The 20,278-nt window shown below is 38.7% G+C and overlaps 1 protein-coding gene across 1 annotated transcript in view; it reads left to right on the top strand.

The window, feature by feature from the left end:
* The window catches only part of LOC129095745 (ankyrin-2-like), an 82,119-nt gene extending 66,611 nt beyond the window's left edge, over positions 1-15,508 (top strand). Inside the window, exons 43-47 of the mRNA XM_054604302.1 lie at positions 12,694-12,777; positions 13,824-13,988; positions 14,120-14,293; positions 14,441-14,532; positions 15,307-15,508. Of these exons, the coding sequence (XP_054460277.1) occupies positions 12,694-12,777; positions 13,824-13,988; positions 14,120-14,293; positions 14,441-14,532; positions 15,307-15,508 (717 nt within the window). The remainder of the gene's footprint in view (positions 1-12,693; positions 12,778-13,823; positions 13,989-14,119; positions 14,294-14,440; positions 14,533-15,306) is intronic.
* The last annotated feature ends 4,770 nt before the right edge of the window (positions 15,509-20,278 follow it).

Below are 20,278 nucleotides of genomic sequence, written 5' to 3'. Positions count from 1 at the left end.
GAACATTTGCGCTGTGGAACCATCTAGACACCAGTCGTTTACACCACAATCAACATATTCTGACTGGGAAGGCACTGATTTGTGTCTGGGAACCCTGTTTGATGAAACCAGGCCAGAGTCCCCGCAATCAGACTCATCAGACTTTGAACATGAAGAGATATTTAGTATAAGGGCATTGTCCCCAGACTCCGTGTCTTCTGATTTAGACTTTTTGCTCCTGCAAGACTGGTTGGCAGACTTTAGATTATCCTCCCCAGAATCTGTGGCATCTCAAAGTCAACATAGGCCCCTCTCTCCTGATTCACCTGTTCCTCAGTTCGGATCTTCACAGATCTGTTACGATGTGGAACCGGCACCTGTTCCTCAGTTCGGATCTTCACAGATAGTGGAACCGGTTTACACCACTAGTCAGCACCAATCGTTTACACCACAATCAACATTGTCAGACTGGGAAGGTACTGATTTGTGTCTGTCTGGAAACCCTGTTTGATGAAAACAGAGCAGAGTCCTCGCAGTCAGTTTCATCAGACTTTGAACTTGATAAATTATTTAGTAGCAGGGCGTTGTCCCCAGAATCTGTGTCTTCCGTTTTCGACGTTTTGTACCTGCAGGACTGGTTAGCAGACTTCAGAGCATCCTCCCCAGAATCTGTAGTGTCAGTTGAGGACCAGTCTTTTTCTGCCTTTATGACATTTGGCCTGATGAACAGTCAACATTGTAACTATTACTTACAGTACTCTGAAAGTAGACCAGTATCGCCTCTTTCTATACTGTCAGATGACGAGTATCTCGGATTTTGTCTTGAGGAATGGTATGACGACAACAGACCAGATACCTCAGATTCACTTACTTTACAAGTTGATGCCAGACACACAGGTGTAACTGTAACTGCGTCCCCACCATTGTCCGCTGCAAGACCTCTAACATATGCAGATGTTGTGCGTGGCACTACACATGAAATACAAGAAGATGCTTTTTTGGTTTGCAAACCAATTGAGTTTGTGCCTATCCACCCTCCATCAGTGTCGTCACACGAGGAGTGTTTTCATTTCCCCATAGAGGACTGGCTCAACAATTTAAGACCATCGTCTCCCCAATCAGTGTTGTCTCAACGTGATGATAGGCCCTTCTCTCCTGATTCACCTGTAATGCAGTTTGAATCTTCCCAGAACATTTGCGCTGTGGAACCATCTAGACACCAGTCGTTTACACCACAATCAACATATTCTGACTGGGAAGGCACTGATTTGTGTCTGGGAACCCTGTTTGATGAAACCAGGCCAGAGTCCCCGCAATCAGACTCATCAGACTTTGAACATGAAGAGATATTTAGTATAAGGGCATTGTCCCCAGACTCCGTGTCTTCTGATTTAGACTTTTTGCTCCTGCAAGACTGGTTGGCAGACTTTAGATTATCCTCCCCAGAATCTGTGGCATCTCAAAGTCAACATAGGCCCCTCTCTCCTGATTCACCTGTTCCTCAGTTCGGATCTTCACAGATCTGTTACGATGTGGAACCGGCTAGGCACCAATCGTTTACACCACAATCAACATTGTCAGACTGGGAAGGTACTGATTTGTGTCTGGAAACCCTGTTTGATGAAACCAGGCCAGAGTCCCCTCAGTCAGACTCATCAGACTTTGAACATGAAGAGATATTTAGTATAAGGGCATTGTCCCCAGACTCCGTGTCTTCTGATTTTGACTTTTTGCACCAGCAAGACTGGTTGGCAGACTTTAGATTATCCTCCCCAGAATCTGTGGCATCTCAAAGTCAACATAGGCCCCTCTCTCCTGATTCACCTGTTCCTCAGTTCGGATCTTCACAGATCTGTTATGATGTGGAACCGGCTAGGCACCAATCGTTTACACCACAATCAACATTGTCAGACTGGGAAGGTACTGATTTGTGTCTGGAAACCCTGTTTGATGAAAACAGAGCAGAGTCCTCGCAGTCAGTTTCATCAGACTTTGAACTTGATAAATTATTTAGTAGCAGGGCGTTGTCCCCAGAATCTGTGTCTTCCGTTTTCGACGTTTTGTACCTGCGGGACTGGTTAGCAGACTTCAGAGCATCCTCCCCAGAATCTGTAGTGTCAGTTGAGGACCAGTCTTTTTCTGCCTTTATGACATTTGGCCTGATGAACAGTCAACATTGTAACTATTACTTACAGTACTCTGAAAGTAGACCAGTATCGCCTCTTTCTATACTGTCAGATGACGAGTATCTCGGATTTTGTCTTGAGGAATGGTATGACGACAACAGACCAGATACCTCAGATTCACTTACTTTACAAGTTGATGCCAGACACACAGGTGTAACTGTAACTGCGTCCCCACCATTGTCCGCTGCAAGACCTCTAACATATGCAGATGTTGTGCGTGGCACTACACATGAAATACAAGAAGATGCTTTTTTGGTTTGCAAACCAATTGAGTTTGTGCCTATCCACCCTCCATCAGTGTCGTCACACGAGGAGTGTTTTCATTTCCCCATAGAGGACTGGCTCAACAATTTAAGACCATCGTCTCCCCAATCAGTGTTGTCTCAACGTGATGATAGGCCCTTCTCTCCTGATTCACCTGTAATGCAGTTTGAATCTTCCCAGAACATTTGCGCTGTGGAACCATCTAGACACCAGTCGTTTACACCACAATCAACATATTCTGACTGGGAAGGCACTGATTTGTGTCTGGGAACCCTGTTTGATGAAACCAGGCCAGAGTCCCCGCAATCAGACTCATCAGACTTTGAACATGAAGAGATATTTAGTATAAGGGCATTGTCCCCAGACTCCGTGTCTTCTGATTTAGACTTTTTGCTCCTGCAAGACTGGTTGGCAGACTTTAGATTATCCTCCCCAGAATCTGTGGCATCTCAAAGTCAACATAGGCCCCTCTCTCCTGATTCTGATTTTGACTTTTTGCACCAGCAAGACTGGTTGGCAGACTTTAGATTATCCTCCCCAGAATCTGTGGCATCTCACCATAGGCCCCTCTCTCCTGATTCACCTGTTCCTCAGTTCGGATCTTCACAGATCTGTTACGATGTGGAACCGGCTAGGCACCAATCGTTTACACCACAATCAACATTGTCAGACTGGGAAGGTACTGATTTGTGTCTGGAAACCCTGTTTGATGAAAACAGAGCAGAGTCCTCGCAGTCAGTTTCATCAGACTTTGAACTTGATAAATTATTTAGTAGCAGGGCGTTGTCCCCAGAATCTGTGTCTTCCGTTTTCAAAGACGTTTTGTACCTGCAGGACTGGTTAGCAGACTTCAGAGCATCCTCCCCAGAATCTGTAGTGTCAGTTGAGGACCAGTCTTTTTCTGCATTTATGACATTTGGCCTGATGAACAGTCAACATTGTAACTATTACTTTTTACAGTACTCTGAAAGTAGACCAGTATCGCCTCTTTCTATACTGTCAGATGACGAGTATCTCGGATTTTGTCTTGAGGAATGGTATGACGACAACAGACCAGATACCTCAGATTCACTTACTTTACAAGTTGATGCCAGACACACAGGTGTAACTGTAACTGCGTCCCCACCATTGTCCGCTGCAAGACCTCTAACATATGCAGATGTTGTGCGTGGCACTACACATGAAATACAAGAAGATGCTTTTTGGTTTGCAAACCATTTGAGTTTGTGCCTATCCACCCTCCATCAGTGTCGTCACACGAGGAGTGTTTTCATTTCCCCATAGAGGACTGGCTCAACAATTTAAGACCATCGTCTCCCCAATCAGTGTTGTCTCAACGTGATGATAGGCCCTTCTCTCCTGATTCACCTGTAATGCAGTTTGAATCTTCCCAGAACATTTGCGCTGTGGAACCATCTAGACACCAGTCGTTTACACCACAATCAACATATTCTGACTGGGAAGGCACTGATTTGTGTCTGGGAACCCTGTTTGATGAAACCAGGCCAGAGTCCCCGCAATCAGACTCATCAGACTTTGAACATGAAGAGATATTTAGTATAAGGGCATTGTCCCCAGACTCCGTGTCTTCTTTAGACTTTTTGATTTAGACTTTTTGCTCCTGCAAGACTGGTTGGCAGACTTTAGATTATCCTCCCCAGAATCTGTGGCATCTCAAAGTCAACATAGGCCCCTCTCTCCTGATTCACCTGTTCCTCAGTTCGGATCTTCACAGATCTGTTACGATGTGGAACCGGCTAGGCACCAATCGTTTACACCACAATCAACATTGTCAGACTGGGAAGGTACTGATTTGTGTCTGGAAACCCTGTTTGATGAAAACAGAGCAGAGTCCTCGCAGTCAGTTTCATCAGACTTTGAACTTGATAAATTATTTAGTAGCAGGGCGTTGTCCCCAGAATCTGTGTCTTCCGTTTTCGACGTTTTGTACCTGCAGGACTGGTTAGCAGACTTCAGAGCATCCTCCCCAGAATCTGTAGTGTCAGTTGAGGACCAGTCTTTTTCTGCCTTTATGACATTTGGCCTGATGAACAGTCAACATTGTAACTATTACCTACAGTACTCTGAAAGTAGACCAGTATCGCCTCTTTCTATACTGTCAGATGACGAGTATCTCGGATTTTGTCTTGAGGAATGGTATGACGACAACAGACCAGATACCTCAGATTCACTTACTTTACAAGTTGATGCCAGACACACAGGTGTAACTGTAACTGCGTCCCCACCATTGTCCACTGCAAGACCTCTAACATATGCAGATGTTGTGCGTGGCATTACACATGAAATACAAGAAGATGCTTTTTTGGTTTGCAAACCAATTGAGTTTGTGCCTATCCACCCTCCATCAGTGTCGTCACACGAGGAGTGTTTTCATTTCCCCATAGAGGACTGGCTCAACAATTTAAGACCATCGTCTCCCCAATCAGTGTTGTCTCAACGTGATGATAGGCCCTTCTCTCCTGATTCACCTGTAATGCAGTTTGAATCTTCCCAGAACATTTGCGCTGTGGAACCATCTAGACACCAGTCGTTTACACCACAATCAACATATTCTGACTGGGAAGGCACTGATTTGTGTCTGGGAACCCTGTTTGATGAAACCAGGCCAGAGTCCCCACAATCAGACTCATCAGACTTTGAACATGAAGAGATATTTAGTATAAGGGCATTGTCCCCAGACTCCGTGTCTTCTGATTTAGACTTTTTGCTCCTGCAAGACTGGTTGGCAGACTTTAGATTATCCTCCCCAGAATCTGTGGCATCTCAAAGTCAACATAGGCCCCTCTCTCCTGATTCACCTGTTCCTCAGTTCGGATCTTCACAGATCTGTTACGATGTGGAACCGGCTAGGCACCAATCGTTTACACCACAGTCAACATTGTCAGACTGGGAAGGTACTGATTTGTGTCTGGAAACCCTGTTTGATGAAACCAGGCCAGAGTCCCCTCAGTCAGACTCATCAGACTTTGAACATGAAGAGATATTTAGTATAAGGGCATTGTCCCCAGACTCCGTGTCTTCTGATTTAGACTTTTTGCTCCTGCAAGACTGGTTGGCAGACTTTAGATTATCCTCCCCAGAATCTGTGGCATCTCAAAGTCAACATAGGCCCCTCTCTCCTGATTCACCTGTTCCTCAGTTCGGATCTTCACAGATCTGTTACGATGTGGAACTGGCTAGGCACCAATCGTTTACACCACAATCAACATTGTCAGACTGGGAAGGTACTGATTTGTGTCTGGAAACCCTGTTTGATGAAAACAGAGCAGAGTCCTCGCAGTCAGTTTCATCAGACTTTGAACTTGATAAATTATTTAGTAGCAGGGCGTTGTCCCCAGAATCTGTGTCTTCCGTTTTCGACGTTTTGTACCTGCAGGACTGGTTAGCAGACTTCAGAGCATCCTCCCCAGAATCTGTAGTGTCAGTTGAGGACCAGTCTTTTTCTGCATTTATGACATTTGGCCTGATGAACAGTCAACATTGTAACTATTACCTACAGTACTCTGAAAGTAGACCAGTATCGCCTCTTTCTATACTGTCAGATGACGAGTATCTCGGATTTTGTCTTGAGGAATGGTATGACGACAACAGACCAGATACCCCAGATTCACTTACTTTAAAAGTTGATGCCAGACACACAGGTGTAACTGTAACTGCTTCCCCACCATTGTCCGCTGCAAGACCTCTAACATATGCAGATGTTGTGCGTGGCATTACACATGAAATACAAGAAGATGCTTTTTTGGTTCTCAAACCATTTGAGTTTGTGCCTATCCACCCTCCATCAGTGTCGTCACACGAGGAGTGTTTTCATTTCCCCATAGAGGACTGGCTCAACAATTTAAGACCATCGTCTCCCCAATCAGTGTTGTCTCAACGTGATGATAGGCCCTTCTCTCCTGATTCACCTGTAATGCAATTTGAATCTTCCCAGAACATTTGCGCTGTGGAACCATCTAGACACCAGTCGTTTACACCACAATCAACATATTCTGACTGGGAAGGCACTGATTTGTGTCTGGGAACCCTGTTTGATGAAACCAGGCCAGAGTCCCCGCAATCAGACTCATCAGACTTTGAACATGAAGAGATATTTAGTATAAGGGCATTGTCCCCAGACTCCGTGTCTTCCGTTTTCGACGTTTTGTACCTGCAGGACTGGTTAGCAGACTTCAGAGCATCCTCCCCAGAATCTGTAGTTTCAGTTGAGGACCAGTCTTTTTCTGCATTGATGACATTTGGCCTCATGAACAGTCAACATTGTAACTTTTACTTACAATACTCTGAAAGTAGACCAGTATCGCCTCTTTCTATACTGTCAGATGACGAGTATCCCGGATTTCATATTGAGGAATCGTTTGACTTTTTGCTCCTGCAGGACTGTTTGGAAATACTTTAGATTATCCTCCCCAGAATCTCTGGTGTCAGTTGAACACTGTTCTTTATCGTCCAGATTTTCTTTTGAAGAATTGTTCGACGACCATAGACCAGATTCACCAGATTCACTTTCTTCACCGATTGAAGCAAAGCAAAGTAGATTATCTGCACCTGTACATTACCTGCTTTCTGTTGCTGATGCTGCGCGATGCATTAATACTGAAAAACAAGCACATTTTTTGTTTGAAGAAAATAGATCCGCCCCCAACTTCGCTTTATTTGAAATCAAACAACTATCTACTGAAAACTCCGCCTCAGCACATGAGTCACAGAAAAAACTGAACCTGCTCAAAATTTTCCCGACAGAATTTGAATCACCAGATTCAATAATACATACTAAGGAAAACAGGATAAGACACAAGCCTTTTGTTAACAACTTAGTGTCACATTTGTACGATCGACACTATAAGGGAAATTTTTCTTGTTGTGTAATAAAATTCTTGGAATTTACCTTAAAAAAACAGTCTTGCATGGTCAGTTGTACACAACAAATTCTGGCATATCATGTTTTGAAACAGCTGAAACAGGATCCACAGGTCATCACCAGCATGGAGCTGAAAGTGAATTTAATGACAGTCCCACACTTTCAACTTATAGGCTACCATCACCTGAAATATTATTCAGTCACCAGAGGCCGCCTTCTCCAGAATCGTTTCCTCATTTGATGAGTTCACCGCCCTATCTCCTGACTCACAAATTCCTAATTTCGACTGTCAACCTTATTATTACATTCATTTAGAAAATGGATCTGTTTCACCAGACTCCATAATGCTTGAGCGCAATTTTACTAATTCAAATTCAAGTCTTGATACTTTATTTGATGAGATCCAACCAGATTCTCCTGAGTCCATTGTGTTTGACAGTGAAATACAGGAGTCCTTCAGCAATATGCCATCGAACAATGAGTACACACAGTCATTCCTTGACTACTGGCTGTCTGAGTTAAGTAGATTTACGCCTCCTCTTGAATCGATCGGAGATTTAGATGACGTTTCAAACCAGCTGCCATGTGATCAAAGTCTACCAGAAGAGACTGTTGATGCAGACAAATTAGAAGATTTTTAAGTCAGAACAGGAGACCCACATAGCCCAGCCAAATCTTGTCATTATGATAGCATCATACCGGACTCAAAACCATTACAGGATTCCTCAATATCCCACTGAAAAGTACTTGATCTTACAGTAACAATTTCACATCCTGAAATGCTGATGCTATTAACTGGAACAGTTTCGATAGGACCCTTAGATTCCTCCTCAAACACAACTAACTAGTCTTTTTTACCTAGAAAATAGGTACCAAGGCTAGATCATAACAGATTGTACCGGATTAGCCAGTCTTCCAATGAGTTAAGTCACATGCCATCTGTAGAACAACATTTTGAATGTCATTATGCTGTCTGGCTGGTGGAGGCTTCCTACGAACAAACTCAAACAAAGAGAGAATCAGTGAAATGAAGATCCCATCTGCAAAAACATAAACAGACAGACCCTGAATCACAAAGAAAGATGACACAAGCCCAAGATCTGCTTTCCATGAACATGAAAAGAAAATCCACGAGCGAGGATGAGAGCAAGGCTCCATGGAGTCGGTAAGACAGCACAAGCTCTTGCTCGGCAGTGAATGCAGTGTTGCTTTCAAAAGTAATACATTTGGCAATGCATTAAGTGTGAATATAGAAATGATGCCTCAACCTTTTACTAATAATGCCCAGAGGCTTCAGCGTCTTGCTGTGGCATGTTTGCATTAGAGCAGAAGAAATGATCTTTTAGTGAAGCACAACTAATGGAAATTAGTAATGACATGAGCTTCTTGTCCATCTGGTGTGGAATGTTCTCATAAGATACATAGATTAATAGCTAACCAATGGACTTTGTAATACCTTTAAACTGCCTGACCTGACTGATTTAAGAATTCAAGAGCCTTTGTGTTATCTTAAGGTGCCAGACATTTTTTTCATATAAGATTTAAAAATACTGTACCTGGAACAAGTTGAACAAAGCCATTTACATCTTTGCCTTACAGACATACAAATCTAAACCAACTTATATACTTTGCCACAGCTAGAATCCTGTGCTGTCTGTTATGCGCAGGCTCCCAAACATAAAACAGATTACAGAGACAAACATCCAATGGTGCCCATAGTATTCCCTAACATGACTATGCCCCAATGACAGCCATTTCCAAAGAAGCTGAATTTATAATTCAGTTCAGTTGCTAAATTAAATGTGACGACATAATTGCATGTCTGTAGCTAGACATTTTCTCCCGCTACTGCCCTTCTCCCACATTCTGTCGTCTCAAATGTCTAGGTAGGGGACCCAACATCACTTTTTTAATTATTGCAATATGCTTTTTAAAATGTTTGATTATTACCTTTTGGAAGATGGGGCAGACCTGCAGTAGAACAGACAGTGTAGTGTTTGACTGTGACAAATAAAATAGTGGGTTTAGCATTGTCATTCCAAGTGCAGTGCTCCCTGCCTTTCTATTATGACAAGGCCGCAGACACTAACTTGAATGGGTATAAAATGACGCATGTCCATCTTCATTTTACACCAAATCCTGATTATGACTAATGTTCACTTGTACCCTGCTTTTATTATTGTAAAGTGATATAGTGTTTCACTGATTTTCTCTATGTAATATTTCCAAATATGCTAATATTTAAGGATATTTTTGAAGTATCTCAGTTTTTGCAGCATCTTAATCATAACTTAATGTAATGTGTTTAAATTGTAATCTGTAAAACAAATGTTATGACCATATATTAGATACTACTGCAGTGAGCTAAACGCAAGTGGGCTACAAGTGAATTTCCTCAGACACTGCTCTTATACATAAAAACCAGACCATTGGCAAATGCATGCTTCATTTGACATTTCCTTTCATCACCAAAAGAAATCATAAATCATATTTTTTTTTTCCCCCACTCCATTGTATCATTTCTTGCAGGTATCAACAGCATCTTCCAGGACAAATCTTACAGAATCTTCAAGACAAAACAATGTTCATTTAGGACAGAGACAGGTCTTTCCAACCGAGACACCCTCCTTGGCACATGTTTCAAACACACTTTCCACTGAAAAACTAGAATTACCATTTCCAGGTTCCTTTGACCTAAATCAAACACTATCTGAAATCCTGTTGTCCACATATAAAAGTCTGTCATTCCCCAAGCAAGGTGAAAATTCTGGCTTAGCTAAACCAATATCACCGACACCAAACTCAATCTCTCAAACAGCTCAAGAAAGTCCCGATGACCAAGTCACCAAATCCTCAGAGTCCACACCAACACCACCCAAGTCTGGGTCCCCTCAACTTGACCAGCTGTTGTCTGATCCGGAGGAGATAAACCTTACATTTAGTCCAGAGACACCTGACCCACTTCTGGTAGAATACAGTGATGGAAGCTCTGAAGGTGATCAAATGTGTGAGTTTGAGGACCTTACACCTGAATATCAATGCCAGACTATCGATACAGAAGAAAGTGATAACCTAGGAGTCAGCGTGTCATCTGCTATACAGCTTGCTGAAGATACTAACCACACAAATGTAGCAGTCATAGAGCCTGCACATTTCCAGACATCCATTCAAGATGAACCTGAAGTTGTCTCAGTCACTTCTGATCTAACAAAAACCTCTGAGACTAGTGAAACATCAAGCATTGATAATCAAAAGGATAGCCCTTTATCTCCTGCTGAGTCCCTTTCAACTCCAGAATCTCCCCAAAGACTTTGTGAAGGGATGATGTCACTGAACTCAAGTTTTCCTGTGGACATATTCCAGTCCAGCACATATAATGAAAATGCTACCGAGACACTTTCTTCAGTGGCAGTAGCAGCCAGGAGTCCGTCTGACATACCTGAGGAACAACTGACAAATCTTTGTGAAGAAGTTTCTAAAACTGACATTCTTCAAAGTCCAGAAAAACTTGAATCAGCTGCATCATCTAAAGACTCAAGTGTGAGTGTGACAGGAGAAATATCAACACAAAGTACCAAAGATAAACTTACACATTTATGGGAGGTAACTTTTGTTGAAGTCAATCAGACTGAAGACGTCTCTTCCCAGTCCCTTTCTGATTTGACTCCTGAGACAGATACATCTGCAAGACATTTTTGCTTTGAGGAACTGGTGGCATTCCCCTCCCCAGGGAACTTTGAGGCATCCTCAGATGAGGATAGGCCAAGGACCAGTGGACAGCATTCACAAGAATCTCTGACTCCAGTAGAGTCTGAGTATTTTGCCTCTCAGCCTACTACAGTTAAACCCAGAGCTGAGATGGCTTCCTCAACCTCGGATGAAGAGTATAGCATCCCACCTGGGTATGCAGAGATCTATTCTACCACAACCAATTATACCCACATGCCTCCAGAATACGCAGAAGTTGCGCATAGTGGTGCAGACAGTCCAACTTTTGACCCCGAGTCTTTCTTTGACTGCAGACAGGCTGCATCAGATTTCTCAGAGACTGAGCCTGATGAACTTGAGGCCAACAGGTCAAATGGAGATCAGCTCCAGGGTCATCTCAGCCATCTAAGAGTGCTTGAAAAAGTAAATCAAAAATTGTTATTGTCCTCCGGAAGTGAAGATTATGAGGATGCTCCTTTTGTCCAGGAGCCTCTTTATAATGTCCATGAAGAGAAAGAAGAATTATTACACTATTCAGAAACATCGGATGAAGAATTCAGTTTGTGTGAGGCTTCACAACTGTCCCCGATCTGTGAAATTGGGGCATATGATGACACTGATAAATCTCTGACAAGGGTAAGATGAGATTTGGTAAACCACCCCAACTTGCAAGCTTTTGTTCTGGAGCTGTGCTTAACCAAATATTATATTTGCTTCAAAAAGGAATGAGCGCTAACCCTCTGGCCACATGGATGGGATATAATACTCCTCATAACCCTTATTTTATTTTTATTTTCGATTTTAACCACTCCTAACTCAGCATGTCACTGTGCTGCCTTTAACCAGTTGTATCACTCACAGTTATATAATTTATTCTTTAATTGAAATAAAGCATGGGATGTTTTGCAAACATTTTTCCAAGTTACAGACTGCAATGTTGTACTTTCCAAATTATTATATAAAAATGAATTGTAATTTCCAATTGTAATACTCAAAGTCAATGGAAAGTGCACCATATCTCTCTGCCTACTGCTTGCTTTGCTGCAAACAGCATTTATATATTATATATATATATATATTCTCTATTAAATTTGAATGGAATTGTGTTGCTTGGTCAGGATATCGTTGCAGAGCTCGGATCAATGTCAGAAAGTTCTGATGATGAATTTTTGACCACCAGAATAGTTCGAAGAAGAGTTGTCATTCAGGTATCTGATCTAGCATGATTTATAGCGTTTTTAAAAAGCATGGAGGGTGTGACTTCCAGGGTGCAACTTTAACCAGGCTAGGACTTCAGTGTGGAGTTTAAATGTTAACTGTCTTAACAGCCTTTTTTTTTTTTTTTTTTTTTAAAATGGGTGAAAATGTGTGGTTGAAGTTTAAATTAAATTAGGATCAATAACATGCTACATGATGCTACATGATTTGCATAGATGGCTGAAACCCATGGAGGTGTTTCATGTTGCTGTGAGCACTTTTTTTGTTTTTTTGTTTGTTTCCTGTATCCTAAAGTCCCTATTCTCTCACCAAAATACTGCCTAAAATGAATGTTTTGTGTACTAATTATCTCTAATATGTTTGCGTTTTGTATTTAGAGTGGAGAATTAAAGACGTAAACTTTACACTGACCCAACTTAGCACTCCTGATTATTGTTTCTCTGGTTTCCTTTATAGGCTGATGAAATGCCAGACCTCCCAGCTCAGTCAGTGACCGAAGAAAAGTATAAGGATGAAAATGGACACATTGTTATCAAAAAGGTAAAGCAAGATTTGACATAATCTGTCATGCACCTATCACGTGTCAGTATTTAAACTGTTAGCGTAGAGCGAAACAAAACAAATTTGTGATTTGTTTGCAGCAATGCCAAAGGCTCTTAGTGTATGAATGTTCTTTTCATTCAGAGACAAACAACATTGGTTTCTGGAATGTGGTTGGTAACCTTTTTTGGTAACACTTTTAATAACCATCATTAACAAATGGTTGATAGTCAATAACTCTAGCTTATAGCTATTTTACAGTTGTGATTATTAATAATGTTAACTAATTAGCAGTAATGCTATAATTGATGTTATTTCATCATATGACATGATTAATATGAGTTAATAAATAATTATGAATGATATATTGTATCAAAGCTGATATGAGACAATAACAATTACATTCTGATTAAATTAATACATGATTTATCTATTTATTTGATAAACAAGTTTTTTGTAAACCTGTAAGATTTCATTTGTAAAACATTTATAAATATCACAGATATAGATCGACCAGAAACCAATAATTAACCATTGACAATTATTAGCTAACTTTCTAAATAATGTTTGTAGATGCTTTACAAAGTATTATAATAATAATCAGTTATATTTTAACTATAAACTATAAACTATAATATTATAATAGCCATCCAAGTATTGTTTATGGGTTCAAAGGAGTTATTAACCATTAACAAAGTGTTAAAAATATCTGGTACATTTATAGATGTCATTTTTATAGATGTTTTACAAATTATTTCTTAAAGGTTTACAAATCATTTGGTAATCATTAACAATAACTTAATATTGTTTGAAAATGTTATAATATGTGCAACAATAAACTCTTAAAATAACATATTATTGTATTACTTAATATTAATAAACATTATTAATTATAGTTTAATTGTTTGTTAAAAGTAATAAAAGTTTAAACTAAAGTAACTAATAATTTCCCCATTTATTAATGATGGTAAATATAAAGTGTGACCACTTTTTCTTTAAACAAATACTTCACACCTAATGCTCTTTAAACACATGATCTTTCTCAGGTTACACGTAAAATTATCCGCAAGTGTGTTTCCGTCGACGGTGTGGAGCGTGAGGAGGTGTCATCAGAAGGAGTTCCCCAGGGGCCAATCAGCATGACGGATGGAGATGGATACTCTAAGGTTGTGAAGCGGACTGTACTGAAGAGTGAGGGAGACCAAACAGAGGTGTGTGTCCTGTATTTATTTTTCTGTTTATCACAGTCTTCCAGATCTTTATTTTTTTGTAACATTTATAGTGGTAGTTGTATCTAACACACCATTAAATAACAAACAAATACATTTTTCTTCTGATTTAGGTAACATTTGCCAAACGTGAGGGTTTCTCAGCATCAAGTCAGGAGCCAGCTGAAGGCTGTAAGGTCAGCCGCGTAGAAAAAACAACGGTGGTGGAGGGTGAAAGGACCATGACGCACCACGGTGATCCGTCTCTGGCCTCCGACCTCCCATCTGCCCAAGAAGACTTCAAACAGGTTTGCTGATGACCTCGTCACCATTATTGTACATGTCGTAGCTCACATGCATATGGACAGGTACCAAGTCTACGTTTTTTTTTTTCTTTTCATAATCAAATCATTCCAAATTAAGTGATGACGTTTTTCTCCATTTCATGCCACCAGGCACTAGGTTATATAGGTGGTTTTAGCAGAACAGAGCTCCCTCCTGTTGTAGAGAGAGAGACTGTCAAAGAAGATGGAACTGTGGTCAGGAGGTGTGTGAGTGCTTGGAGTGCACCTGCTTGTGGGTGTAAAGAGATCCAGGTTTATCAGTTTTATACTAATAATGACTAATTTGTCTTGCTTATGGATGTTGAAATTAACTGCTTTGTCAAGTAAATGAATTCAAAGAGAGATAACATGCAATGAACCAGTGGAGATAGATGTTATTTCTGTCATTATTACTATGTTTGCCGTGTTTTGTTATTTATTGTGACACCTTAAGCCTCTCTGAAGGGACAAACCAGAACAAGCATGCTGTATGTACCAATAGCCTTAAATATTCCATGTAATTAAGGAGCCAATCAGGAGGCAAAGCAAAAACAAATGAAGGCTGTGTATGGCAAGATGTACAAACAGGTGTACACAAATCCAACATAAAAAGCTAAATAATGAAGTTGAGAAACATAAATGGAGATTCTCGCATGAAGGGCAGGGGTCCGTGAACATTATGTAAATCATATGCTACGGCCATCACAGTCAGCTGATCTCAATCCAAGTGTAGAGACATTGGAGAATCTGATCATTAGTCTGTTTCAAGTGTTTCATAACATTATCTTTAGGTTTCTACAGCTATAGAGTTGCTTTAACATGCATGCGATAACAACTGAATGCTGGATTTACAGAGCGTGATATCATTTGTGAGTGTTATTTTCTTTTTCGTACCATAACATGCCTACAAGTATAGCAACATCTGCTTCTTAAATTCAATTGCCGCAGACCCTCGGGTGCATATTTGACTGATGCTGACCTGTCGCCCCCCTCTCTAGGGCCCGCATGCGTAAAGGTCGCACCCACAGACAAACAGTGGTGAAGGGAGCTGGGCAGCGCAAGCAGGTCCTTCACGAGCAAGTGGACAACCCCAGAAAAGGGTCAAAACCAAGTGACCTCCAGCAGCATCTCCACCAGCTCTTTCACCGCCACCACGAAGAAGAAAAGGACAACTATGAGGAGGAGGATGAGGAGGAGTGAGAGTAGAGGAATGTGTAACACTCTCCTCTACTCCCCAGCTCTGCTCATGCTAACGTCCCCCCTAATCCTATGCATTAGCAACATGCAATCCCAGTGTGCACCTCAAAGCTACCACTGTCTTCCCATATGAGTCCTGGAAGATGACCTTTTGTTCACAATTTGTTTTCTTCCCAGGCTGGTAAAAATGTATTCATGATTTTCTTTTCATGTTCTGACGTTGTTTTGCCTTTTTGTGACCAAAGAAAGCCGTCTGTTGTTTTCCTGATTCATTTAACCTTCCATTTCATAATTGGTATTTTTTTTTGTCTTGACGTTGTGGTAGAGCAACAAAAAAAAACAACACAAAGAATTCAAAGGAATGCAATCGACAACAACTAACTTACAAACCTCCTGAGGGTAAAGAAGGCGTACTACTTGGTACTAGTCTCTGAGTAAGTGCTTGGACTGAAAGACAATATCACTCACACTGCACTGCCTCTCACAACCAGAGTTTTCACATATTCCTGACTTAAAAACGGTCTCACTCACTATACTAGCCTCTCCGCTCTGTGGATTCAGATGGTCAAGATGTCACACAGAGAAAACCTAACTGTATCGACACTGAATTTTACTGCTGCTGCTGCTGCTGCTGTGTTTTGTGTAGGCTATGTGTAATCTGTCTTTGAGAATTATATATTATCTATAATCTAGACATTACGGACATCAGTAGCCTAGGAATTAATAATCACTCATGTGAAGTAGAGCAGGCATGACTAATCAGCATCATTATGTCATTATGATCCCAGCTTTGATTGCTTTGTAGTTCTATAGATTGCCCTTCTGCCTCTCTTTCCTTTCTTAATGTTTTTTCTTTCTGTGTTATTATGTTTAATTGTATTCGCTTTTACTGTCTTTTTCTCTCAAATTGTTGATCTTGACTCATGATGTATGAATGGTGAATATGAGAGTGAGGTTGTACTGTATGTACTCTATGTACTGTAAGAGTGTGAGCTAAATACTGCATTGTCAGTTGGCTTTGAGAGGGTATTGTCAGAATTATTATAAGATGGTTTTATGTTTTTTGAAGATTTCTTGGTATATTTTTGATTTAGATAGCATATCAAATTTTTGTTTGCCACTAGTGAATAAGATCATCACAGCTGTTTTAGAGTAACACTCTTATAAGACATTAGTGGTAAGGTGATCAGGTGTTTCTGCTTTATTAATTGTTAAACTTTATTAGTTTATCTTTTGAATGAGTGTTGGAACAGTTGTTGGCAGTTGTGTGCTGTGTGTTTATGAGTGAATGAGTATTGTAAAAGAGTGTGTGCCAGTTTCTGTCAGCAAAGAAAACAAACATTTATTTTACACAAACTGCGTTTACACTCCTGAATGTCAGGAGGGAGCACCTCCTTGCTTTTGATGCACAGGATATAATGTAGAGTATATCTTATCCACAGAGGTAGTTTCAATTTGGCGGGGCAGATGATAAATACAAGATAATGATACACCAGGCACACACGCAATGAGGCAGGTTGAGAGCTTAAACCTACCATTAATCACAGCTCTGAGCATCGCTACTGTATGTATCTACAACATGTAATGTATTTATTTCACTGTCACTGTTTACTTTGTGATTTAGAAACATGTAAAATGCAAACTAGTGGAAGTTCACTGTGACAGGTATGCTTTTAATTTGAAAATCAGCATCCCTTTTTCTGTGATGATGACAGTTATATACCTATACAATGCATATTCAAATATCTATTAGGGCATGTATTACTGTATCAAAGTTCAAAAAGTGAAAAACAAAATGGCTGCAGTGTGTCTATGGCTGATAGAGAATAAAAGTCTACAAAGGTATAGTGTTGTATCTTTTTATATCTTTTGGTTTAGCTCAGTTCACTTGCTGACATAAACAAACAATTCAGCATCTGTGCAACCTGGTCCAGCCCCCAGCTGGGCCTCAGAGGTAGTGCAATAACAGGTATTTATTAAAATGATAACTTAATTTTAAAAAACAAAAAGTAATTCAACAATAGCATTAAAACAAATTCACATATGTATCTGTTATTGGAGTACATGTCGAAAAAAGTCATAAAAATAAGTCATACTATAGCATGTCGAAAAAAGTCATAAAAATAAGTCATACTATAGCATGTCGAAAACATATGTAAAAAGTCATAGTATAGCATGTTCAAAAGTCATAAAAATAAGTCATACTATAGCATGTCGAAAAAAGTCATACTATAGCATGTCGAAAAAAATCATAGTATAGCATGTCGAAAAAGTCATAAAAATAAGTCATACTATAGCATGTCGAAAAAAGGTATAAAAAAGTCATACTATAGCATGTCGAAAATATATGTAAAAAGTCATAGTATAGCATGTTGAAAAAAGTCATAAAAATAAGTCATACTATAGCATGTCGACAAAAGTCATAAAAATAAGTCATACTATAGCATGTCGAAAAAAGTCATAAAAATAAGTCATACTATAGCATGTCGAAAAAAGTCATACGATAGCATGTCGAAAATATATGTAAAAAGTCATAGTATAGCATGTTCAAAAGTCATAAAAATAAGTCATACTATAGCATGTTGAAAAAAGTCATAAAAATAAGTCATACTATAGCATGTCGAAAAAAGTCATAAAAATAAGTCATACTATAGCATGTCGAAAAAAGGTATAAAACAGTCATACATGTCGAAAAAAGTATAAAAAAGTCATACTATAGCATGTCGAAAAAAGTCATAGTATAGCATGTTGAAAAAAGTCATAAAAATAAGTCATACTATAGCATGTCTCGAAAAAAAAAAGGTATAAAAAAAGTCATACTATAGCATGTCGAAAATATATATGTAAAAAGTCATAGTATGGCATGTTCAAAAGTCATAAAAATAAGTCATACTATAGCATGTCGGAAAAAGTCATACTATAGCATGTCGAAAAAAGTCATAAAAATAAGTCATACTATAGCATGTCGAAAAAAGTCATAAAAATAAGTCATACTATAGCATGTCGAAAATATATATGAAAAAAGTCATAGTATAGCATGTTCAAAAGTCATAAAAATAAGTCATACTATATGCGAAAATGTCATAAAAAAAGTCATACTATAGCATGTCGAAAAAAGTCATAAAAATAAGTCATAGTATAGCATGTTCAAAAAAGTTATAAAAATAAGTCATACTATAGCAGGTCGAAAAAAGTCATAAAAATCAGTCATACTATAGCATGTCGAAAAAAATAAAAATCATCATAAAAATAAAAATAAGTCATACTATAGCATGTCGAAAAAATGTCGAAAAAGTAAAAATAAGTCATACTATAGCATGTCGTATAAAAAAGTCATACTATAGCATGTCGAAAAATATAAAAAAGTCATAGTATAGCATGTCGAAAAAAGTCATAAAAATAAGTCATACTATAGCATGTTCGAAAAAAGGTATAAAAAAAGTCATACTATAGCATGTCGAAAAATATAAAAAAGTCATAGTATAGCATGTTCAAAAGTCATAAAAATAAGTCATACTATAGCATGTCGAAAAAAGTCATACTATAGCATGTCGAAAAAAGTCATAAAAATAAGTCATACTATAGCATGTGAAAAAAGTCATAAAAAAGTCATACTATAGCATGTCATAGTATAGCATGTCGAAAAAGTCATAAAAATAAGTCATACTATAGCATGTCGAAAAAAGGTATAAAAAAGTCATACTATAGCATGTCGAAAATATATGTAAAAAGTCATAGTATAGCATGTTCAAAAGTCATAAAAATAAGTCATACTATAGCATGTTGAAAAAAGTCATAAAAATAAGTCATACTATAGCATGTCGAAAAAAGTCATAAAAATAAGTCATACTATAGCATGTCGAAAAAAGTCATACGATAGCATGTCGAAAATATATGTAAAAAGTCATACTATAGCATGTCGAAAAAAGTCATAAAAATAAGTCATACTATAGCATGTTGAAAAAAGTCATAAAAATAAGTCATACTATAGCATGTCGAAAAAAGGTCATAAAAAGTCATACTATAGCATGTCGAAAAATATAAAAAAAGTCATAGTATAGCATGTCGAAAAAAGTCATAAAAATAAGTCATACTATAGCATGTCGAAAAAAGTCATACGATAGCATGTCGAAAAAAGTCATAAAAATAAGTCATAGTATAGCATCTCGAAAAAAGGTATAAAAAAGTCATACTATAGCATGTCGAAAATATATATGTAAAAAGTCATAGTATAGCATGTTCAAAAGTCATAAAAATAAGTCATACTATAAGTCGAAAATAGTCATAGTATAGCATGTCGAAAAAGTCATAAAAATAAGTCATACTATAGCATGTCGAAAAAAGTCATAAAAATAAGTCATACTATAGCATGTCGTATAAAAAAGTCATACTATAGCATGTCGAAAATATATATGTAAAAAGTCATAGTATGGCATGTTCAAAAGTCATAAAAATAAGTCATACTATAGCATGTCGAAAAAAAAAAAGTCATAAAAAAAGTCATATATATAGCATGTCGAAAAAAGTCATAAAAATAAGTCATACTATAGCATGTTGAAAAACGTCATGAAAATAAGTCATAGTATAGCATGTCGTCATAAAAAAAGTCATACTATCAAGAAAAAGTCATAATATAGCATGTCGAAAAAAATGTATAAAAAAGTCATGTCGAAAATATATAAAAAAGTCATAGTATAGCATGTTCAAAAGTCATAAAAATAAGTCATACTATAGCATGTCGAAAAAAGTCATACTATAGCATGTCGAAAAAAG

The sequence above is a fragment of the Anoplopoma fimbria genome, chromosome 9, assembly GCF_027596085.1.
Source record: "Anoplopoma fimbria isolate UVic2021 breed Golden Eagle Sablefish chromosome 9, Afim_UVic_2022, whole genome shotgun sequence".
Classification (NCBI taxonomy): Eukaryota; Metazoa; Chordata; class Actinopteri; order Perciformes; family Anoplopomatidae; genus Anoplopoma; species Anoplopoma fimbria.
Note: the sequence above shows the minus strand (reverse complement) of the source record. Positions and strands in the feature narration are given on the sequence as shown.